This window comes from Amyelois transitella, chromosome 19 (assembly GCF_032362555.1).
Source record: "Amyelois transitella isolate CPQ chromosome 19, ilAmyTran1.1, whole genome shotgun sequence".
In the NCBI taxonomy this organism is placed as follows: Eukaryota; Metazoa; Arthropoda; class Insecta; order Lepidoptera; family Pyralidae; genus Amyelois; species Amyelois transitella.
In genome coordinates, this window is record NC_083522.1 from 9,225,424 (window position 1) to 9,250,019 (window position 24,596).

The window sequence follows — 24,596 nt, forward strand, 5'->3', positions numbered from 1 at the left end:
TCCAACAAAAAAATATATTGGTTTATCAATAAATCAATCAATTAAATATTTTATTTTCTTTCAAATCTTAAGCAGTATGTACATCACATAGATAAGATGAAGAATCATCAGCCTCTCCCCAGCTGTAGTTAACATAACACAGGATATCTTATCTCAATCTCGAAAAAAGAATCAATATTGAGGTCGAAAGGTCGACAGAAATGTGGGCATAAAATCTAGTTTTACAAATACATTTCAAGGGCGACAGACGGCGACCAAATCGAGCTAAAAATAAAACGGTTTAATAAAAATAACTCATGAATATCAAAATTCTTTATAAGATTATATCTTGTTGAATATTATTAAATGCGCCTGTTAAAATAAAAACAAAACGCTCCAAAGCTGCGTCTGTTGAATTACCACAGGAGATAAGAATTTGAAATGGGTTGGTGCAGAGACATAGAATCTAGCTAGACCGTGCGGTGCATACACTTTGAAGAAGAGAAGAAGAGCGCTGCAAAAAGTTAATGGCGACCAACCGGCCTCTTTTAGAAAAATTTACAGTCGATACCGCTTGTGATCATCAGTAGGCGAATAAAACAATGTATTGTCGTGTGACTGTTTGCTCTGTCTACCCTGTAAGGGATAAAGACGTGACTATATATATGTATGTATAGTCGTGATGTATTGGGTTGTATTATTAAAATCTATAAAACAAAATGGTAGTATTAAGGGTATGGATCTTTATTCATCCTGTAAATTTTACAGTACCTAAGATATAAATTGTTTGGATTTCATTCAGACGGGTGAACTGGAGGTATCTTGAGGAAACCGGCATATTATGATAAAATTATCCGATACGGCTTTAGCTTAGATCTATAGAGGGTTAAATTTCCCCGCAAGGTTGGGAAGGTCACACAAAATGCGCTTCGTGTGAAATCCTAACTTTTACCTCCTAGATTTTTCCTGCTTCCTCTCCATAGAGGTGACTGCAACTGGCACTTAAGTTAGCAAATTCATAATCCCTAAATGTAAGTCCCAATTAAAAGACGTAGATACTTGAGGTATCTAGTCCTATCTATGTCTATGACAGCTGAGCTCGCCGCGACGTAAATAAGTGATGCGGGCTCTTAACCCTTACAGGGGGCAGATAAACCACGAACCATAAACTAATGGGTTATCTTGACCTTTTCTATTGTTTTTAACCCTTGGCTTCATCCCGGGCACTCCATACATCATCGTCCTAATAACGATTGTCCTGGTCGCGTCATCTCTGGGGACGGCCCGGGCTTGTCCCAACAAGGCAGGATGGTCAAACAGCCAGTTAAAATGAGAGACAACCTCATTGGTTAGTAGATAGTACTGGCTGGAAAACAAATAATAAAAAAAAATTAACTATATTAGTGATTATTAGCGCCAAATCGCTAAAATTTAACTTATTGATTATTAGAGGCCGCCCGCGACTTCGCCTGCATGGAAACCCTATCAATCCCGTGGGAACTCCGAGATTCTGAGTCTTCAGCTACCTACATACCAAATTTCACCGTAATCGGTTCAGTAGTTTTTGCGTGAAAGAGTAACAAACATCCATACTGACATGCAAACTTTCGCATTTATAATATTAATAGGATAGGATAGTAATACAAAATCCTTTTAATTTGAATAGTTAGTTTTAAGTATATTCACACTATTACTATATGCACTATATTGTAATAGTGTGAATATACTTATAAGTGTTGCCATAATACAATGCAATTTACATAATTTATTCTGCAGTTTTCTTCACGACGCCTACAAATCGTTCTCTTTGCTTACATTTCAAGAAATGTGTATTTTGTGAGTTCATTAAACACAGGATGTCATGTAATAAAATAAATAAATAAATATATACGGGACAAATTACACAGATTGAGTTAGCCTCGAAGTAAGTTCGAGACTTGTGTTACGAGACACTAACTCAACGATAATATATTTTATAATAAATACATAGATAAACATCCAAGACCCAGACCAATAAAAGTTCTTTTCTCATCATGCTCTGGCCGGGATTCGCACCGGTACCTCCGGTGTCACAGACAAGCGTACTACCGCTGCGCCACAGAGGCCGTCAAATTCAAGAGAGCGTCAAAATTAGGCGTAAAGAACAGATATATGTATTTGAATAATTGCAGCCTTTTCAATATCAATTGATCATTTATAAAACCTCTTTAAAACGGAGCCTTGAAATATTTGGATTTTTTTATAAAGTTATGTATTTGAATATCAATCAATTAATCAATCGTTTTTAAATATTTATAGGATAGTCACAAGACCCTGGCGGGGTAGACAAAGCCTACACAAGATAGACCTGCTACGGGGAGTTCTGTTCAATAAATAACTTAGAATGAAACGATTCCCATCTCACTTGTATTAAAAACTAACCCTCCGTTTTCGGGTGAATCGGGTAAAATCCGAAGCTTAAAAGGATTTCACTCATGAACGCTAACAGCAAATATACTCGGACAAACAAACAGACAGAACTCTCACATTTACTCTGCATTTTCCGCTTAATATGAAAGCAAACAGTCGCCGATAGGAAACTTTTCTAATGAAATGTCAACGTGGTCGCGCTGAGTTCGTTTGGAGTCATTTTTGAGTGTCGATTACTCTAAATTGGAGAGAGAATTGTTGAGTATAGAGCTATCTGTGTTCTGTGATTTTTATACAATCGATCATGGTATCTTTTATACATATATAGCCACAGACCACAGATAGCTTTATACTCAATAATTCTCTCTCTAATTTAGAGTGATCGACACTCAAAATATGTATATTTATGTGTGTATAAAAGTCACCGTGATCGATTCAATACGGGTTATATATTTATATAAAATACTAACCGATGCTCTAACGGTGAGGGAACATCGTGAGGAAACCTGCACATTTAGGCAACTGGATGTGTAACCATTATCGATTTAATACGGGTTAGTTTTACCTGCAAAGGTTGCGGAGGTTTCACGGATTGGAGCTATATATATAACAATACTTTGGAGGTACAAAACTACTGGGCTATTTCTGAGGCTAAGGTGCAAAAGATCAATATTGTTTTTTTCGACACTAAATCTCAACAAATGAACATTCAAAAAGCAATCAACTTTACATAAGAGTTAACTCGATTGTTTAATATTGCCACCATTAAAAATTCAGTCCGATTCCTACCTGGCAACACTCCAACTAAGGGCGTGTTCTTACTTACGACATATGTATGTATGCGAACTCGTATAATAACTTCTTTAATTCTACCGACTGATGTACTTTTTAACAAGTTGTACTTTCTACTTAAGATCGTAATTACCAGTTGAAAATTCGAAGTAGATTTAGTGATTATATTCAAATTCAAAATTTACTTCATATCGCTTAATAATTGTTAAATCAAAACGTCAAATAAATTACTTAAAACTATGTTTACTGCCGCTTCCAAGGCGTCAGTGCAGAAGAAGCGGTAACAAACTCTATTGTAAACGGTATTAAAAAAACAATAATATGCCTATAAATTTGAAGAGTCCCCTCCATTTCAGATCTAGTCTTCATCTTTACTAGAACTATGAACCTCATTGGATATCCTATCAAACACAAAAAAGGATCATCAGAACCGGTTAGAAAATTCCATAACAAATACAATTGAATTGAAGACTATTCCTTTTTTGAAGTCGAAAAGGATTACTTATATTACGGTCACATACATACATGTATAAAATCACACCTTTTTCCCGGAGGGATAGGCGGTAGGTACCTAAATAGCGGCGATGGTGTCCGCACCCCATCACGTCTCGTTCCCGGCGGGGGCGGTATGCGGTCTGCGGTCTGCGTTCACAGTTACAAAAAAAAAATACAGTTACTCGCAGTTGCCAATATTAAAAAGTAATTAAAAGAAAAACACACACGTAATTATAAACACACCCTTACGCCCCACCCCAATGTTCGCGCCAAATAAAAATTAATTATTATTGCCCAGTTTTCACTCCGCTTATAGTACACTCAGCCGAATAAAAAATATGGCTTGCTGGCTGTTTAATCTTCATGCGAACAAAAAAAAGAAAACAATTTTATTGTTATTTACTGCCACGGCTTTATTTGCCAGGATTTGATATGCGAAGTTTTGTTGTGTGAACAAATTTATGGCCGCGATGATACTATCCCGGTATGCGAATGTGACAGAAAGAGATAGGGACATATTTTTAACACACTCTTTTATTGTTTTTTGGGGATTGGAATGTTACACATGCATTTTTGTTTGTTTTGCATAGTTACTAGGTATCAAACAAATCTGTGATTTATAAAGAGTTAATATTTCAAAGTTAATATATATGCGCACACACATAATCAAGTACTTATATATTCCTTGCGAGGAAAACAGGGCCAACAGTCTTGAGAAGACTGATAGGTCACGTCCAGTTTGATAGAATTGAGATTCAAATAGTGACAGGTTGCCAATCCATCGCCTGCAGGAGGAATCCCAAGTTTAAAAGCATATCCCTTAGTCGCCTTTTACGACATCCATGGGAAAGATATGGAGCGGTACTTTTCTACATGAAGTGTCGGGACCCACACGGCACTAGTATAGTATCCGCTAGTATATACATAAAATTATATAAAAATTACATATTGTAAAAATATTAAATTAAATTAATGTTGATTTATCTTAAGAATAACCCCGGCTTTCTACGTCGTAGCACATCGTAGGTTCAACGATATTTTGTTGTTTTTGACTACTAACGCCATCTGTGTTAAATCCTAAAAACTAAACACAATATAAATACAACCGAGTGCTTGTCTTACACAACACTTTCGATAGATATAGATGGCGCTTTTTACCTACGACTACAAGTACATTAATACACGTCTTTTTTCCCTTACAGGGTGAACAGAGCCAATAATAGTTCCACGATTAGTTGAATTACTTAACTTTTATGGATTTGAGATTCAGACAATTACAGGTTAATAAAAGCTATTAGCTGAGGTAAATATACGTAATACACAATTACATCAAATCACGTCTCTTTTCCGTAGGCGTAGGCAGAGACTTTCTTTCATCTTTCCATTTGCCTTGAAAACTTGTTTGGCTTCATCCACATTCATAACTCTTTTCATGCAAGCTCGTCGGTTTAAGATACTCTTGAGCTGACTTTGCCTTCGCCTCTGCATATGACGTAATAAACATTTTTTTATAATTTCTCCTATTGGAGCTCTAAGTTTAATAAAAAAGGAACAAAACTATGCAGGAATCTACTGTATAAAATGCCAATTAAGCGCAATTGTGTATGTAAATGACATAATTTTGATGAGTTTATTAAACCATCATAAAACAATGCATCATTCGTCTTGGTCGGCCGATCATTCCCAAACACTGTGGCTAAATATTCCGAATTATGCGGAATCGTGATTATTTTGTAAGATTAAGTTCATCATTAAGTTTGCCGTGTGGTTCCCGGCACTAATACAAAAAAGAATAGGACCACTCCATCTTTTTCCCATGGATGTCGTAAAAGGCGACTAAGGGATAGGCTTACAAACTTGGGATTCTTTTTTAGGCGATGGGCTAGCAACCTGTCACTATTTGAATCTCAATTCTATCATTAAGCCAAATAGCTGAACGTGGCCATTCAGTTTTTTCAAGACTGTTGGCTCTATGTACCCTGCAAGGGATATAGACGTGACCATATGTATGTACGTATGTATTAAGTTCATAAATATAATAATTTGCATGCTATATAATTAATGGCTGACCGGGAGGAAATATGTTTTGTTTTACACCTTTTGTTAACCCTAATCATAAGCAAACAAATATTCTATTCTATTAAAAACCGTGTGGTTCCCGGCAGTTTTATAGAATAGGACCACACCGTCTCTGACCCGTGGATTTCGTAAAAGGCGACGACGACAGAGAATGGCTAACAAACTAAGGATTATTTTTGGCGATGGGCTAGCAAGCTGTCACTATTTGAATTTCAATTCATCACTTAGGCATACAGCTGTACGTGGCCTTTCAGTCTTTACAATATTGTTGGCTCTGTCTACCCGTCAAGGAATATAGACGTGATTATATGTATTTATATATCGTTAAAATTTATTTCATGGTCACCCTTACAAAAATAAAAAAATGCGTTTTTGTTCAACGATCCATATCTTTCGAATGCATGTTTTTATTTCATTCTAAACAATGGGTCTTATATTTGTTTTTTTCTAACGGGAGACTAAGGCAGCATTCGCCATTTTAACCGACTCCTAAAAATAGAGGAAGCCCTTGTGAATTCATGTTATTTTACTTGCAGACTTTGCGGTTAAATACAAAAATACTGATGTAGACAGATATAATTAAGTTGTAATCATACTTAGGTATACTTCCTTATGTTGACGTCAGTAAGTGATAAGTAAGTGATACCTTGTATCCAATTATTAAAATAATTCTATTCTATTCTATTCTATTCTGAAACCTTCTTAATTTGATAATTATGTAGTTACTACCTAATTAATTTATCTTAGTAATATAGACCTGTGAAATTTATTAAATTCTTCAATTTGAAAACAGTTATATTATATTTATTGTTGTTATTTTCAAATGAATTGCGAATTCATATTGCCACGGATGAATAAAGAACACGCTTACACATCAATAACATTACGCACAATAACTTTCAGAATTCACCATTAAAAAAAAAGAACAAAATTTGTTCGATCGTTCGGGAGATACAATCCCACAAACAGACACATCTCACCTATAACACCCCGTCGGTTTTTCGTCGGTGATCGAGTCAATAAAAAAATCAAGTTGACATTCAACAATACAGCGATTCTGGGAGCGGTCATGTCTCCATGAAAGACCAAATGATGTTATGATCAGTTATTGTTTTGGCTCGGTCATCGCTCGACCTATTAACCCAGCAGAGGTGCATAACCTTTTATCTGTTACACATTGACCGTGACAAATACATATATCATAATGTCAAGTTATAATATTTTTTATAAGCTATAAGTGCCGTGTCTATTTTTTGTATTGGTTGTCAGAACAAAATAGGACCACTCCATCTCGTTCCCATGGATGTCGTAAAAGGCGACTAAGTGGTAGGCTTATAAGCTTGCGATTCTTTTTAAGGCGATGGGCTAGCAACCTGTCACTATTTGAATCTCAATTGTATCATTAAGCCAAACAGCTGTACGTGGCCTATCAGTCTTTTCAAGACTGTTGGCTCTGTCAAGGGATAAAGACGTGACTATACCATTGTATTTACGGATAAGTTTCCTTTATCCAGCATTGGACTGATGTGGCTGAGAATTTGATTTGGTTTCGACAGAAAGAAGAAATTTCATACGAATCTAGATACACAAACAAAAGAAGATGCTGACTGGCATCATAAAATGAAACGTATAAGTAATTGAAAATTTTAAATTTATCGACGTACGCGACGTAGTTGCTCCAGTTACGAAGTCTGTATACAAATAACATTGATTAACATTGCCTTAATGTTATTATAATTATTCACAGTATGTATGCACTTAAGCATTTGCTTCAATGTTATAATTAACTAGTGTGTGTTTAATTGGCGTTCTCGAAAATCTTATTTTTTAAACTGTTTTTATTAGTGAAGACCTGTAATTGGCTCTTAAATGTATAATTGAAAATCTAATGATTGTAAAACTTGCTGTTGGTCATCCAAATATATAAAATAAAATAATGAATGTTTATGAACAGTTGCGCACACCTGCTTACTTTTCGCTTCAGCATCGAGCATGCTGCCGTCCAGTGCCGGTCTATAGTCGCCCGCGCATCACAAGAAACACCGGTTCCGTTTCCGTTACCAACTAGTTCCAATTCCAAATGGAGATCGGACATCGATTCGCGGTTTTTTATTTTTAATTTCTAGTGTGCCAGTGATTATTTTTTCTTTTTTTTCATGGTTGAATGACATGATGTTGTACGTTTTTTTAGTGTTTATATTGTTGAAATACGCCAATAGTGATGTCCCTGGGAATTTGTCAAGGTCTGTTTTTATTATCAGTAACGGGATGTGACGAGATAATGTGTGTGAATATTTTGCGAGAAAGTCGGTGACAAGTTAATATCGGTTTACACAACTTTCATTTACCGTATCTTTCTCTTGAGAAATTATCGCAAGAGTCATAAGCATGATAGTTACAACTGATTTATATTTATTTTACAGACTTTGCTATTGTTACTGTATTATTTTTATTACTGTTATTTAGGACATCCCAAATGTAAGTGTGCCGTGAGGTTCCCGACTCTTTAAAATAGAACCACTAGGTACATATCTTTCCATAGATGTCGTAAAGGCGACTAAGGAAAGGCTTATAAACTTGGCATTCTTCTTGTAGGCGATGAGCTAGGAATGCAAGGCAAAAAGAGTTGAAGAAAGCATTAAAACTACAACATATTTTGAAAAAAAAACCTGAAAAAGTTGGTATTATTTCATTCGGCCCTCTATACAGTTACACAATACTGGCAACCAATAAAAAATAAGAAAGAAAAACTCCATCGTCAATTTTCCCAACAATTTGCAAACAAATCACGGGCGACAACGGATCAAAATTCAGTTTGTTTTGCTGCCGGCTCTGGCTGCGTATCTTGTTTCCTTTGCCTCGTTTTTTTTTCTCTCTTGATTAAGTTGTGGCGCCTAAAATGTTTGTTTAGGTGTTGCTGGCGCTATTTTCCCGAAGTGGAGACTGGAAGATATTTTTAGCATAATCTATTTTGAGAAAATTACAAATACCGAAGAAGTACTTTACTATTCTTATTGGGGTTGGTTCGCAGAAATTTTGCATTTTAAATTTATTTTATGCAATTTCCATTACTTGCGGATTTAAAGCACAATCACTCTAAACCCGGCACCAATACAAAATAGAATATGACCATTCCATCTCCTTCCTGTGGATGTCGTATAAGGCCACTAAGGGATAGGTTTACAAACATGGGATTCTTTGTTACGCGATGGGTTAGCAACCTGTCACTATTTGAATCTCAATTCTATCATAAAGCCAAATAGCTGAACGTGGCCATTCAGTCTTTTCAAGACTGTTGGCTCTGTCTACTCCGCAAGGGATCTGTCTATGTATGTATGTCACTCTACATAGGCAATGGGCCAACAACTATTCGAATCTCAATCTGCTGAACGTGGCCATTCAATCTTTTCAAGACTGTTGGCTCTGTCTACCCCGCAAGGGATATAGATGTGACTGTGTATGTTTATGCAATACAACCTTGACAGCAGTAGGTACCTAGAAGCAATCACGACAGGAAGCATTGTACAATTTATTACGTTTCTGTAACGCTAACATAATTACTGCTATCAGGTATCATCTTAACAATAACTACTTTTAATATACTCGTCCACGTTATATATTCGTCCACGATTTAGATTTAAGAGATCTATATTTGTAAATTGACGTCCTATGAAAATGCTGCAGTGTAGTTTGTTCCGCCGCTTCTTCTACACATGCGCTTTGGAAGCGGTAGTAGTTATAATTAGATTTAAGTTATGTGACGTCAATAAGTGATACCTTGTATCCAATTTTGAAAATAAATCTATTCTATTCTATTCTATACATATACTAGTAGCTGTCCCGGCAAACGTTGTTTTGCCATATTAAATAAATAAAAAAAATAAAAAATTGAAATAGCATTCAGCTGAACGTGGTCTATCAGTGTTTTCCAAAACTGTTGGCTCCATCTACCCCGCAAGGGATATAGACGTGATAATACTTCTTATGTATAAAATTTTACCAAACAAACATAAATACACTAGCTGTGCCCGCGACTTCGTCCGCGTGGAATAGTTATTTTGGGCATCATATTTATTTTTGCAAACATCATGATGGCTTTATCAATTATAGCTGCTAATTGTTATGCGACTCGGTCAGGCGGTCACGCGTATTAGAAAGAACGCTGGTTCGCCGTATTAAATGTTTCGCTGCAAATTGCTTATAACGACTATATCTCAAAACCTATTCGTCTGATTTATATACTGTAAATGGCAATTTTAGTCTACATGAAAAGCCGAAAGTAATAAACATATTTATTTGGATAAGGATTAATACTGAATTAAAGAAAATTGGTTTCAAAATAACTTATGTTTATAATGAAAAAATAATCTTAAAAAATGAACATAAAAGTGGTTATTGTAAGTAAACCTTAAGAGATAGATATATGCTCTCGCGGACTTTTTTGTAGCAAAAAATGAGTACTTCACATCTTTAGAACATTGTTTTACTATATCTTTGTTGGTTTGCGCAGCGTTCGCGTGGAAAGCTCGCAGATGGCCGACTCATTCAACTTTCACCTGCATTGTTGTCGTTTCCCGTAGGAAATCCGGGATAAAATGTAGCCTAAAGCCTTCCTCGATAAATAGACTATCTAACAGTGAAAGAATTATTCAAATCGGTTCAGTAGTTTCTGAGATTAGCGCGTTTAAACAAACAAACAAACAAACAAAACAAACTCTTCAGCTTTATAATATTAGTATAGATATGGTCACGTCTATATCCCTTGTGGGGTAGACGGAGCCAAATATCCTTTTGGAAAGACTGATAGGCCATGATCAGCCGTTTGGCTTTATGTTAGAATGAGATTTAAACAGTGACAGGTTGCTAGCCCATCGCCTACAAAGGGGAATCCCAAGTTTATGAGCCTATGCTTTAGTCGCCTTTTACGACATCCATGGGAAAGAAAGTGTTCTGGTGGTGGTGTAGACAGAGCCAACAGTGTATATACCAAACATAGCCTCTCTATTTAGTTCCAGCCCATGCTCGGACCGCAACCACCTGTTCCTCGTCCAGGGGGTGCTGACAGCTGGGGGGAGCAACCGGGCCTGCGTGTCCCGGTTCCATACCAGGGGAACCGCAAGAATGGTGCTGACTCTGAGGACGGAAGACGGAAAGTTTACAACGGCCTCGAGGGAATTGTCCGCTGGTATGTTTCGATAGATAGATAAAACTCTTTGCTATAAAGAGAGAGTGAAAGTGAAAGAAAGAGATCGTGGCAAGTGGAAAGGGGTAGTCTCTGCCTACCCCTCCGGGAAAGAGGCGTGATTTTATGTATGCGTGTATGTATACAACTCTTTATTGCACCATAAGAGTAAAACATACAAAACAGCACAAAACAGACAGAGATGGTACAAAGGCCTTATCGCTAATGCAATCTCTTCCAGTCAACCTTTGGGTGGAAGGAAACCAAACAGGAGATTGGAGTTGGCGCAGAGCAAGACAAATAAACGATTAAACATAATATAATGCACACAGAATATATGTATATCTATATATAATACAGATAAATACATAATAATACCTAGACCTAACGAGATTTTTGATTATTCATTTATTGATTTAATTTTTGTTTTGATTAGAATTACAATCTCATTGCAGCGTGGTATAAAGTGTTTGATCCGTTTTATTTTTTTAGTGAAAACAAGTTTTAAGAATCAAATTTTGAATGTCTTTAATAAGGGGAGATGTAAGGAGTACCCGTAATCGTCATGCGTCATGCATATTTTATGAAAAGAGTAAGCCATCAAAAACATCCTGTTAAAAAACCCAAGTCTCGGAGCTCAGTCTTTCTAAAAGTTGTGAGATCCAAGTAATAGGTACCAAGTCGGTTAATCTATTTAGTCTCTACTTAAAGGACCTTCTTACTTAAGTTATTATCATGCCAATATAATAAATATTTTACGTTTTAAACAAATAGATCAACTTTGACATCGACATTTTTCTTGTTTTATCCACAACGAAAAAATAGGGGGGTCGAAAATAGCCTGAATTGTTTCAAGAAAAGGATGGTACGGCTGTGCTGCTTTTTTTTGCTCGACTTGGCGGGGGCACTACCGTGCCCCCAGATGGTTGTGCAGGAAGCGGGAGCGGTCTGTAAGGATCGTAGCAAGTGGAAATCCATAGTCTCTGCCTACCCCAATGGGATACAGGTGCGATGGTATGAATGTATAACAAAAAATCTCATTTACTTACATTCCTGTAGGAATTGTATATCCTCTCAATCCTAAATGCCGTAATTACCGTACACAAAGACAGCTTTGATCTTTGATTCTGCTTATTTCCCATGGGAACATACCGATTGGAGTTTAGATTCCCGTGGGAATCAGTGAATCTAATTGTTTTTTATTTGTTGCAGGTGACGGTGGCTGCCTGGACATTTCTGTGCCTCAGAATCCAAACACAAAAGCAGATTTAGCGGTAAAATTGTGGTAAGAATATATGCCGTGTGGTTCCCGGAACCAATATAAAAAAGAATAGGACTACCCTATTTCTTTTCCGTGGATGTCTTAAAAGACAACTAAGGGATAGGCTTACCTATATATTTACTTGGATTTCAAGACTATTGGCTCTATCTACCCTGCAAGGGATATAGACGTGATTATGACCTTACAGATCTATCTACTGTTATCTTCACCCAGGTACCCAGAAGCCCAATGCACCTGGGAGGGTCACGTGATCGTGCGGATATCGTCAGCGAGGCTCGTGACGATACAAACAGAGCGCGCGCGTTATCGCCCCGGAGATACGCTCAATATTAGAATATTCGCGCTCAAAACAAATTTATCGCCGGCAACGGGGAATGTGAGTGTTTTAAGAGTTTTTTTTACTTATTGTAAATATGCAATTTCGCCTCAGAAACTATATAATTACACACGATTATAATACGATTTCTTACCAGAAATTAAATTCTTAAACAAAAATGTAAGGCTTACGCGATGAACCATTCTTCTCAACCAGACATTTCTGTGACTTCACAGAAACACAAGTCCCAGTTAAATGGAAAATTAATGGATCTTTTTTATTATCATTGAGGCACTGTAACTCCCTTGAGGAGTCACGTGACTGTACGGATATCGTCAGCGAGGCTCATGACGATATAGACGGAGCGCGCGCGTTATCGCCCCGGAGATACGCTCAGAATTAGAATATACATACATACATATGGTCATGTCTATATACCTTGCAGGGTAGACAGAGCCAACAGTCTTGAAAAGACTGAATGGCCACGTTCAGCTATTTGGCTTAACGATAGAATTGAGATTCAACTAGTGACAGGTTGCTAGCCCATCGCCTAATAAGGAATCCCAAGTTTGTAAGCCTATCCCTACCCTATATTAGAATATTCGCGCTCAAAACAAATTTATCGCCGGCAACGGGGAATGTGAATGTTTTAAGGATTTTTTTTCTCATTGTAAATATATGCAATTTCGCGTCAGAAACTAACCTTATACCAAATATTATATTTTCACATCAAACACAATTTCTTACCATAAATGTACTATAGTGCCGTGTGGTTCCCGGCACTAGTACAAAAAAGAATGGGACCACTCCCTCTCTCTCCGATGGATGTCGTAAAAGGCTACTAAGAGATAGGCTTTCTTGGGATTCTTTTCTTAGGCGATGGGCTAGCAACCTGTCACTATTTGAATCTCAATTCCATTATAAAGCCATACAGCTGAACGTGGGCTTTCAGTCTTTGCAAGACTGCTGGCTCTGTCTACTCCGCAAGGGATATAGACGTAACTATATGTATGTATTTTAAAGTAAGCCTGCGCATTAAAACAGTCGTGTCTTGCCAGAATATAAATAATAGATAGGTATTTGATTCATGAGATCTTGACTCGAACCGTTTACTGATGACGCTGATAGTAACTAAATAAATCACAGAATATTATTAAGACAAGCTTTTGTGCGGAGCGATGCCCTCGTAACGATTTCTAAAAAAAAAATTAGCCTTTCTTAAATTTTTACTCTCTCCCTGTGCCAAATATCATTAAAATCGGTCCAGTAGTTTTTGTGTAAAAACATCACATACAAACATTTAAAGCCAACAATTACACAAAAACTGAAACACTCAGCTGCATGGCTTTATAATGGTATTGAGATTCAAATAATAGGTTGCTACCCTATCGCTTAAAAGAAGAATCCCAAGTTTCTTAGCCGTTCCCTTAGTCGGCTTTTACGTGAAAGAGATGGAGGTTCTATTTTAAAATGTGAATATCAATGCAGCAGTGCAAATATATGTATGTTATTCTAAAGATATATATATATATATATATATATATATATATATATATATATATATATATATATATATATATATATCTTTACAATAACATACATATATTTGCCCACACATCTGACTTACAAAAGGGGGTCAGTGTTACAAATGTATGCAATTATGTGAACAGGTTTTGCGATGATGTACGCATAATTTTATGTATGTATAAAGCATATACTGTCATTGTTAATTAAATATGATTTAACTGTGATTTGTAACGGTTTTAAGCACGTTTGGTGTAGTATTACTCGTTTATGGCCTCTGTGGCGCAGCGGTAGTACCGCTTGTCTGTGACACTGGAGGTCCCGGGTGCGAATCCCGGCCAGGGCATGATAAGAAAAGAACTTTTTCCGATTGACCTGGGTCTTGAATGTTTATTTATATAAGTATTTAATATAAAATGTAGTATCGTTGAGTAAGCATCTCGTAACACAAGTCTCGAACTTACTTCGAGGCTAACTCAATTTGTGTAATTTGTCCCGTATTTATTTATTTGAATTGTATTGTATAGTCGAATCGTTAATCAAAGGTCAAAAGTACACCTATGCATATTATTCTTCCTCCTGCCTTTAGTCCCGGTTGCAGCCTCACCACTCTTGAGAGGAGCTTGGGATATGAACCTAGCTTGGGTGAATCAGTTTTCTACACGAAGTGACTCCTGTCTAACCACCGCGATTTTTGCTGGGGAACCTAAACCCCGTATTGACTGATGATTACACATCTAAATTTACATAATACATGTCGTAAAAAGCGACTAAGGAAAAGGACTAATAAACTTGGAATTCTCGCCGTCGGCGACGGGCTAGCAATCTATCACTATTTGAATCTCAATTCCATCATTGAGCCATACAGCTGAACGTGGCATTTCAGTATTTTCAAGACTGTTGGCCCTGTCTTCCCCACAAGAAATTTAGACGTTGTTAACGACGGATGCTAAGGCCAGATGAAACACCAACGTGCGGTTCAAAAATAACTTTATTTTACACAGAATAGACTGTAGTTGACGTTGTTGAAGAAAATGCTGCAGTGCAGTTTGTTACCGCTTCTTCTGCACTGACGCCTTGGAAGCGGCAGCAAACTTAGTTTAAAGTAATTTATTTGACGTCAACCAATGTTGTGAAACCATACGTTTTGACAATTATTAAGCGATATGAAGTATCCTATAATAATGAATAAACATTTTGAATTTGAATTTTGACTGAAAAAATAACATGGAGAAAACATTTTGGCGCGCTTGGTTCTCTGCTCACGGACCAAGATTGAGTTCCAATTTTTAAATTGGCGCTAGTGTGCGTCACCATAAACAAACAATTCAGTTTTTTAATCCTATCTATGGACAATATTACGCGCCACGCTCTTAAAAAGTATCAAATATTTTATTGAACCTATGAATAAATATGTAGAACCTAAAATTATGCTTTCCTAAATTTACAAAAGAAGATTGTACTGCGGACCCCGGGCTCCAATGCTAAATGGCGGAAGCGCAATTGGGAACTCGCCAGAGGAGAGAAACCTTTATAAAATTCTTAAAAATGAAAACAAAAGTTTAAGTCTACATAAAACGCTTAAGCGACTAACTCAGTCTATCAATAAACTTATTCCTCATTTTTAGAGTAGGTATCTCAATTTTTATATTGTAGAATAGGACTACTCCATCTCTTTCCCATTAATGTCGTAAAATGCGACTAAGGAATAGGCTAACAAACTTGGGATTCTTTTTTAGGCGATGGGTTAGCAACCTATTTGATCACCTATTTGAATCTCAATTCTATCATTAGGTAAGCCAAATAGCTGAACGTGGCCATTCAGTATTTTCAAGACTGTTGGCTCCGTCTACCCCGCAAAGGATATAGACGTGACCATATGTATGTATGTAAAAATTAAAACAATAATACATTAAAATATAAGTGAATAAACAATGTTCAACACTAACTAAAATTACTTTCTCTTGAATCTCATTGATTTTCGTTTCGGCTCGAAATAAAACGAAATAAACATGTTACTCATGTAATTGTCACTCTTAACATCGATACTACAGAATAAAAATAACACAGATATCGCCTATAAAATACTTTATCTAAAGTTCATTTTCATATTTGAGATCCTAATTTTTAAACAGATAAGAGTGATTTTTTGTATTTCTGCAACTCACACCCTTATTAATTACTAGTTATTTTAGATGTACCTACATTGTAAATTGTGCGTAGCAAATCAAATAAATAAATAATGTATCTATCTATGTAGTCATAGGGAGCCCTTACATATCATATTTTAGTTAAATAACTCTATTTTTCCTTATTTTTTCTGTACATCTTGAAGACTTCCTTCTACTCTTTTTCCTTCTCTGCTCATGCTGTACGACTGTGGAATTCCTTACCGCATGATATTCGCGATTCCCAAACTCTTACTTCATTCAAACGACGAGTTAAAGACTATTATCTCTCCAAATAGACTTATATTATATTATATATATATATATATTGGTATGTTTATGTAGTTTATTACTGTCATTTATTTAATTGTTCCATGTTTAATTATGTAAGTATTAGCATGTATGTTTAGTTAAATATGTTAAACGTTATTTATGCACACGCCATACCGCTCTAAAATTCATCTTTCCTCTCATGGGTCTACTGGAAGAGATTTCTTTTGAAATAAGTAGCACCTTTGTACTAGAATTATTGTAATAAATGCTCCTGTATATAATTTTGTGTACATAAATTAATAAATAAATAAATACAGTAAGTGAAGTGTAAAGATAAGAGTACCCTAAGCACTAAATGTGGCTGAATGCAAAAAAAGTTAAATATACCTACATAGATTACAAAGTATGCAGGAATTTTGGCCAATTCCCACAATATTGATAGTAGAATAGAAAAATAGTCTCTGCCTACCCCTCCGGGAAAAGAAGCATCATTTTTATAAAAAAATATCGGGTTACAATTCTCTACACTTCTTAATTTACGTTGAGTCATTACTGTGCAAATCAAATTACTGTTGTTGTAATGAGTTAACTTTCACGGCGAATGTATTCATTAGGCGGGTCCACACAGAGCGAGCAGCCTCGCGAGGCATTTGCCGCGCGAGGAAACTGTCCCCGAACGAGCGCGGCAGCCTCGGTATCATCGCAAGGCTGCTGCGCGCGGCAAGCCCGAGCCGTTCGTTCGTTCAGTTGAGAGTTAAGACATCATGGCACCACACGTACGTGTTGCGGTGGCAGCTGTTGCTTTTATACTTATAAATAGGATTATAAAAAAGAGAAGACAAAAAAAACTTAAACGAAGACAATATTGGATCCAGACATTATACAAAAACAGATTATATAATGGAAAGGAATGTTATGGAAACGAACTGTACCAAGAATTGATTAATGATGGAGTGGAGAAAAATTTTGCACGCATTAATGCAGAGGAGTTGGATCTATTGTGTTCAAACTTGCAAAGCAAACTTCGGAGAAATGATACGAACTGGCGTCGAGCGATAACCGTGAGAGAAAAGCTACTTTTAACATTACGGTTCTTAGCGACAGGAGATTCTTATACCAGTTTGCAGTATCTCTTTCGCATTTCGAAACAATCTATATCGAAGATTGTTCCTGAAGTTTGTGATGCCATCATCGAACATTTAAAGGATTATGTAAAGGTAAGTGAAAGAAAAACAATATCTATTCAATTTAGTCCAATCACTTTAATTATAACTTTCACAGTAACTGCACACAAATAACAAAAAAAGAAAAAGAAAGAAAAGTGAAATCAATTTCAACGTGTCGCTCGCATTATGTTTTAGTATATTTAGGAGGCAGAGGGGGAGGAGGAATCTCTGATGGATTTTGAGAAGTCATTGGAGGGGAAGGGGGAGGAGGAATCTCTGATGGATTTTGAGAAGTCATTGGAGGGGAAGGGGGAGGAGGAATCTCTGATGGATTTTGAGAAGTCATTGGAGGGGAAGGGGGAAGTGGAATCTCTGATTGAATTGGAGAAGTCATCGGAAAGGAGGTAATTGCTGGTTGAGGAGGTAGTGGTGAGGGAGACATCGGATCGGTGTAAGATGAAGCATGACTGCTAGGATGTTGCATAGACCTAGCATAGTTCTGTGTATAATAGCCATATTGTTGATAAGCTCCTGTGTTGGCTTGAAATATTATTGCGCATATATCTTTTTTTACATGCGCCAGAGTTACTGGATCATAGTTTCTCAATTCGTTGGCTATGTATTGTCCAAATGCCGAATACGAGTCACAAGGCGGCTGTGGGGCTGGCTGTGGTTCTGCGCACTGCTGGAGAATCCTGAAAGCTTCGGAAAGAGTTTCGTCCGATAAATCGTCTGTGTCTTTCGCAGGTCTTTTTTTGCTTCGTTTTCTGGATCTCTGGTCTTGCGTTCCAACTCTAAATTGTGTGTTATTGGTGTCATCTTGTTGTTGCTGATTTTCCATAACTTGAATATTGTCGTTGTCAGGTGAAGGGTCTTGAGCGAGTTGAGTTGCGCTTACTGTTTCATCGTTAGTATCGGTTTCATTCTGTAAAATAATATATACTTTTTTATATCAATTTTAGGTGCCGGCTACAGAAAAAGAGTGGCTCGCAATTTCAAACGGTTTCCTTAATAAATGGAATTTCCCACATGCTGTAGCAGCGATGGATGGCAAGCATGTTGTTTTACAGTCTCCCATAAACAGTGGCAATGACTATGATAATTATAAATCATTTTCAAGTATAGTTTTGTTCGCCTTAGTAGATGAAAATTACAACTTTTTATATGTAAATGTTGGGAGTAAAGGACGGATTTCTGATGGAGGTGTCTTTAAAAATACAAAATTATATCAAAAACTTGAAAAAAGAGAACTTAACATCCCATCACCCACAATTTTGCAAATACCGTACTCTACCAAAGTACCATTTTATATATTAGGTGACAAAGCTTTTCAGCTGAATGAATACACCATGAGACCTTACGAGGGCAATCCAGAAAGAGGTTCAAAGGAAAGAATTTTTAATTATAGACTCTCCAGAGCACGAAGAGTTGTAGAAAACGCTTTCGGAGTGTTAAGTTCTGTTTATAGAGTTTTGCGTAAACCAATGTTATTGGAACCGGAACAAGCAACAAAAGTGGTCTTAGCATCAATTCATTTGTATAACTATTTACGGAGAACATCCTCTAATAGCTTTGCAGCTCCTGGCTTTTTTGATGTGGTGGGAAATGACGGGGAAATGGTAGAAGGTAGTTGGCGAAATGAATCAGAACCAACATCATTATTACCAATTCAACAAATACCACGACGGGGAGCAAATAATGCTAAAGAGGTACGTGACCATCTAGCAAGACATTTTATTACGAATGGAACTGTCTCATGGCAAGATAACTATCAATAAGAAATATTATATGTACTTACATTTTCCATAGTATCCCGCGTGGTACCTGGCTCGTTCCTATCAGACATAAATGCAAAGGCATTATATGCAAACCAGCTGGATTTATAAACGTCATCACGACCTGGAAGATAAAAGTGACAAGTTTTTATAATAGTAGATAATAGTTCTTAGTAGTAAATGTGAAAGCAATTAATAAATATATACATCTTACCTGATCCTGTCAAACGACTTTTCTTTTCTCGTGATTTTTCCCGCCGGTAGGATCCCATCAACGACTCCATCTTCTTTTTTAAATCAGGAATGGGGATATTCATCTCGCGGCTAATATTTAACCAGGCATCTTCTCTAAGCCCTCTATTTGTATAATTAGGATCACTTGCATTCCATAGCCAGGTGTTTACACCATAGAGAGATATTAATTTCAAACACTGATCTTTATCCATAATTATTAAGCTCGAGCGAGGCACGAAACAAAATACACGTGCGTCCAGAGTGCGCGCGGCAAACGACTGAGGCGCCTTTGAGCAAAACAAAAAGCCGACACTCGGTTGCTCGGACGCTCGGTCGCTCGCCCGCGGCGGTACACGCGATTTCCTCGGCCGAGGCACGTCTACATAGACCGAGCGGCCTCGCGCGGCAAATGCCTCGCGAGGCTGCTCGCTCTGTGTGGACCCGCCTATTACGATGTTTTTATTGACAATTATCTTTATTGACATTTTCTCTTGTTTAAACATGACACTCGTATCAATCGGCCGATGCTCTTACGTGGAAACATCGTGAGGAAACCTGCACATTCAGGCAACTGGTTTCTAGTGCAAAAAGTTGCGCGGGAGTCGCTTTGTCGCGTAAAACATATGTGTACATATCTACTCACCAACATAAATACATGCAGTCACGTTTATATCCCTTGCGGGGTAGAGAGAGCCAACAGTCTCTGTAGGTCTGAAAAGCCACGTTTAGCTGTAAGGATTTATCATTGAGATTCCAATAGTGGCAGGTTGCTAGCCCATGTGCCGTATGGTTCCCGGCACCAATATAAAAAAGAATAGGAACACTCCATCTCATTTCCCGTGGATGTCGTAAGAGGTTACTAAGGGATAGGCTTATTTTAGGCGATAGGCTAGCAACCTGTCACTGTTTGAGTCTCAATTCTATCATAAAGCCAAACAGCTGAACGTGGCCTGTCAGTCCCTTCAAGACTGTTGGCCCTGTCTACCCCGCAAGGGATATAGACGTGACTATATGTATGTATGGTGCTAGCCCATCTCTTACAAGAGGATTCCCAAGTATCACCAACTTTGGCATTTGTAATATTAGTATCATGAAGTATGACTGAATTAATTAAATTTCAGATAGAAGAAGTATGGCTGGAAGGTCCCCGTGGAGCCTGGGAGGGGTCCAGGGCCGCCCAATGGACCAGAGTCCCGGCCAGGATGGGTATAGCTCAGGTCCAGCACATCATTGATGAGATGGCTCCAACTGGAAGGTGGACTGTCAGGGCGAGGCTTAGTGATGGCTCTCAGGTATGTTAAAAATGAAACATACATACATACATACATATGGTCACGTCTATATCCCTTGCGGGGTAGACAGAGCCAACAATCTTTAAAAGACTGAATGGCCACGCTCAGCTGTTTGGCTTAGCGATAGAATTGAGATTCAAATAGTGACAGGTTGCTAGCCCATCGCCTAAAAGAGGAATCCCAAGTTTACAAGCCTATCCCTTAGTCGCCTTTTACGACATCCGTGGGAAAGAGATGGAGTGGTCCTATTCTTTTTTGTAATGGTGCCGGCATCAACACGGCATAAAAATGAAACGTTTGGGAAAAACCTAGCAGATAAGGATGATGAGAGGTAATTTAAAAATCCATAGACTAATAGAATAACTAGCAGTGCCGTGTGGATTCCAGCACTAATACAAAAAATAATAGGACCACTCCATCTTTTTCCCGTGGATTTCGTAAAAGGCGATTAAGGGATAAGCGATGGGCTACCAACCTGTCATTAAGACACTGGCTGACAATACACATTACGCCTCGCGTAACCTGAAGACAGCCGAATTTTCTTGTTTGAAAATAAAAATCTGCCTACCCCTCCGGGAAAGAGACGTAATTTATGTATGTATGTATGTTGTGACGGCCTCTGTGGCGCAGCGGTAGTACGCTTGTCTGTGACACCGGAGGTCCCGGGTTCGAATCCCGGCCAGGGCATGATGAGAAAAGAGCTTTCTCTGATTGGCCTGGGTCTTGGATGTTTATCTATATAAGTATTTATTATAAAATATAGTATCGTTGACTTAGTATCTCGTAACATAAGTCTCGAACTTACTTCGAGGCTAACTCAATCTGTGTAATTTGTCCCATATATGTATATTTTTTATTATTTATCCTACTATATCCTACTACTATTATAAAGGCGAAAGTTTGTATGGATGTATGGATGTTTGTTACTCTTTCACGCAAAAACTACTGAACCGATTACCATGAAATTTGGTATGTAGGTAGCTGAAGACCCAGAATAACACATAGGCTACTTTTTATCCCAGAGTTCCCGCGGGATTGATAGGGTTTCCATGCGGACGAAGTCGCGGGCGGCCTCTAGTTTATTTATAAATGTATGAAAATAAAAATGCTAAACACCATCCTGGTTTATTAGATTGACTGCTTGACAAATTTTTCATCTTGCAGGGTTCAGCCGCATTCATGGTGAGCAACTATGAGATACCTCCGTTCCAAATGAGCGTCCGCCACGCCGCCAAAGTTCTGAAGACCAGCGATAGATTGGTCTGGACAGTTTGTGTGAGGTAAGTTTACATTCAGTATATGCTGAGTTGGTACCTTTGAAGAACCTCCATATTTTTACAAAAAGATACATAGGGTATCTTTAACTATAAGTATGCATATTAAATTTCTTTGAAATCGGTTCAGCAGTTTTGCTGCGAAGGCAATCTGAAATGAAGCTCTTAACCATATAGACAACATATTTCATCCAAATGTTTAACCATAGGATATAAACAAATATATAATCGCGTCTCCATTCCTTGCAGGAAAGACAGAAACAACAGTCGTAAAAATCTGAAAGACTTTTAAGGTGTTTGGCTAAGTCATGGAATTGAAATTCAAATAGTGACAGCTTTCCAATCGCTTACAAGAAGAATCTCAAGTTTATTAGCCACTAAATCGTTTTCAGGTATCCCTGGACAGAAGCAGTGGAAGGCATGTTAGTTATTCGTATCCGTGGCGCCGGGGGGAACGTGACTGCCTCTGGTATCTGGACTGCAGTGAGGCTGCGTGCCCCTAGGGCTTGCCACAGACACGCTGTAGCTGCTAAGAGGATTGGACTCAATGACAGTAATCCACCCTTTGTGGTTGTCGCTCACTTCTCATTCCAGGTAATTTTATTTTACGACCGGACACATAGTCAAGCTCTTATGGTGAGGGAAAACATAGTGAGGAAACCTACATATTAAGGAAACTGGATGTGTAACCATGATCGATCCAATAAAGTTACGTTCTTCTGCAAAGGTTGGGCAGGTCGGATAGGAGTCGCTTCGTGTAAAAACCTGACTCACCCAATCCGTGCCGTGTGGTTCCCGGCACCAAATAGAAAAAGTGGAAAGTGGAAAGATGAAGTGGTCCTATTGACAACTCCATCACTCTCCCATGGATGTAGTAAAAGGCGACTAAGGGGTAGGCTTATAAACTTGAAATTCTTCTTTTAGGCAATGGGCTAGCAACCCGTCACTATTAGAATCTCAATTCTATATTAAAGCCAACTAGCTGAATGTGGCCTATCAGTCTTTACAAGACTGTTAGCTCTGTCTACCCCGCAAGGGATATAGACGTTAATCACGTTATGTATGTATGTAGGATCCATGGTTGCAGGCATACCCCGGGCTCCTCTCCAGAGAGATGGGGATGTAACCGGACTAAATCCCGAAGGAAGAACAAGACAAGGTCATTTCTATAGAGCTACAGTCACGTATTTTTACAGGAAACTTTTTCCCATCTGACCTCGCCTACCTTTTCAGGGAAGCCTTACCCGTTTTGGATCACGGTTCGGCATATATGATGCAGGTTTCCTTGTAACATTTTCCCTCGCCGTATCCGGTCGTTACCCCAAAACCTCAACACTTTTAAACTGGATCTGTTCCAAGAAACTATTCCTTTGACCACAGGAAGAAAGTACTGGTACCTGGCAGAATACGACCGTGGTATCTCACGTGGTGGATAAGGCTGTTACACTGGAGTTCCTCACCAAACCCCGAGCTGGCATATCACCAGGACTGCCCCATAAGCTTAAGGTAATGCTGTTATTATTAGACTAATATTACAAAGCTGAAGAGTTTGTTTGTTTGAACGCGCTAATCACAGAAACTACTGGTTCGAATTGAAAAATTCTTTTTGCGTTGAACAGACCATTTATCGAGGATGGCTTTAGGCTTAACACGCTGCAACTAGAAGGAGCAAAGAAATAATGGAATATGTGAAAAAAAACGGCGAAAATTATTCATCCTTGAGGGCTTCAATGATGCCCAAAATAACTTTTCCACGCGGACGAAGTCGCGGGCACAGCTAGTTACCTAATAATGTTTGCCGTAAGAAGGGGTGACCTTAACAATGAACTGACTGTGGCTGATGAAATAACATTCCCGATTTAATCAGTTTCAAACAATTGAAGTTGTCCTTCATTCGTTCATATAATCACGTCTACATCCCTTGCGGGGTAGACAGAGCCGGCAGTCTTGAAAGACCGATAGGCCATACTCAGCTGATACGCTTAATGATAGAGAGATTCAAATAGTGACGGGTTGCTAGCCCATCGCCTAAAATAAGACTCCCAAGTTTATACGCGTATCCCTGAGTCGCCTTTAACGACATCCATGGGAACGAGATGGAATGGTCCTAATTTAATTTTATTAGTGCCGGGAACCACACGGTACATTGAAAACGTCCTGATGAAAGAGTACCCTAAACTGCCACTGTTGTTTTGCCGCGTCTGAAGAGCCAAATACCACACGGCACAAAAAAAACATACATACATACATACATATGATCACGTCTTTATCCCTTAAGGGGTAGACAGAGCCAACAGTCTTGAAAAGACTGATAGGCCACGTTCAGCTGTTTGGCTTAATGATAGAATTGAGATTA

General features: G+C 38.0%; 3 protein-coding genes across 3 annotated transcripts in view; 2 read left to right on the plus strand and 1 right to left on the minus strand.

The window, feature by feature from the left end:
- The first annotated feature begins 7,926 nt into the window (after positions 1-7,926).
- The window catches only part of LOC106136425 (pregnancy zone protein), a 38,075-nt gene continuing 21,405 nt past the window's right edge, over positions 7,927-24,596 (plus strand). The window contains exons 1-8 of the mRNA XM_060949724.1: positions 7,927-7,997; positions 10,764-10,939; positions 12,149-12,221; positions 12,432-12,594; positions 20,796-20,966; positions 22,131-22,246; positions 22,633-22,834; positions 23,621-23,746. Coding sequence (XP_060805707.1) covers positions 7,927-7,997; positions 10,764-10,939; positions 12,149-12,221; positions 12,432-12,594; positions 20,796-20,966; positions 22,131-22,246; positions 22,633-22,834; positions 23,621-23,746 — 1,098 coding nt within the window. The remainder of the gene's footprint in view (positions 7,998-10,763; positions 10,940-12,148; positions 12,222-12,431; positions 12,595-20,795; positions 20,967-22,130; positions 22,247-22,632; positions 22,835-23,620; positions 23,747-24,596) is intronic.
- Positions 17,264-19,470, plus strand: LOC132902869 (uncharacterized). The gene is made up of 2 exons (XM_060949704.1): positions 17,264-17,716; positions 18,628-19,470. The coding sequence occupies exons 1-2, from the start codon at positions 17,264-17,266 to the stop codon at positions 19,441-19,443; spliced, it is 1,269 nt and encodes a 422-aa protein (XP_060805687.1). The 3' UTR covers positions 19,444-19,470.
- LOC132902870 (formin-like protein 1) lies at positions 17,850-19,886 on the minus strand. Its single transcript, XM_060949705.1, has 3 exons — positions 19,655-19,886; positions 19,464-19,564; positions 17,850-18,590 (listed from the first exon to the last, which is right to left on the minus strand). Exons 1-3 carry the CDS (start codon positions 19,884-19,886, stop codon positions 17,850-17,852), a joined length of 1,074 nt encoding a protein of 357 aa, XP_060805688.1.

What these genes read in the sequence shown, in the direction of transcription:
- LOC132902869 (XM_060949704.1), top strand. Translation starts at nt 17,264, where the DNA reads ATGGCACCACACGTACGTGTTGCGGTGGCAGCTGTTGCTTTTATACTT. An exon ending in ATTTAAAGGATTATGTAAAG is followed by an intron (nt 17,717 to 18,627) that starts GTAAGTGAAAGA and finishes TATCAATTTTAG; the next exon opens with GTGCCGGCTACAGAAAAAGA.
- LOC132902870 (XM_060949705.1), bottom strand. Translation starts at nt 19,886, where the DNA reads ATGGATAAAGATCAGTGTTTGAAATTAATATCTCTCTATGGTGTAAAC. An exon ending in AAGTCGTTTGACAGGATCAG is followed by an intron (nt 19,565 to 19,654) that starts GTAAGATGTATA and finishes TTTATCTTCCAG; the next exon opens with GTCGTGATGACGTTTATAAA. An exon ending in CGCGGGATACTATGGAAAAT is followed by an intron (nt 18,591 to 19,463) that starts GTAAGTACATAT and finishes ATTATTTTACAG; the next exon opens with AATGAAACCGATACTAACGA.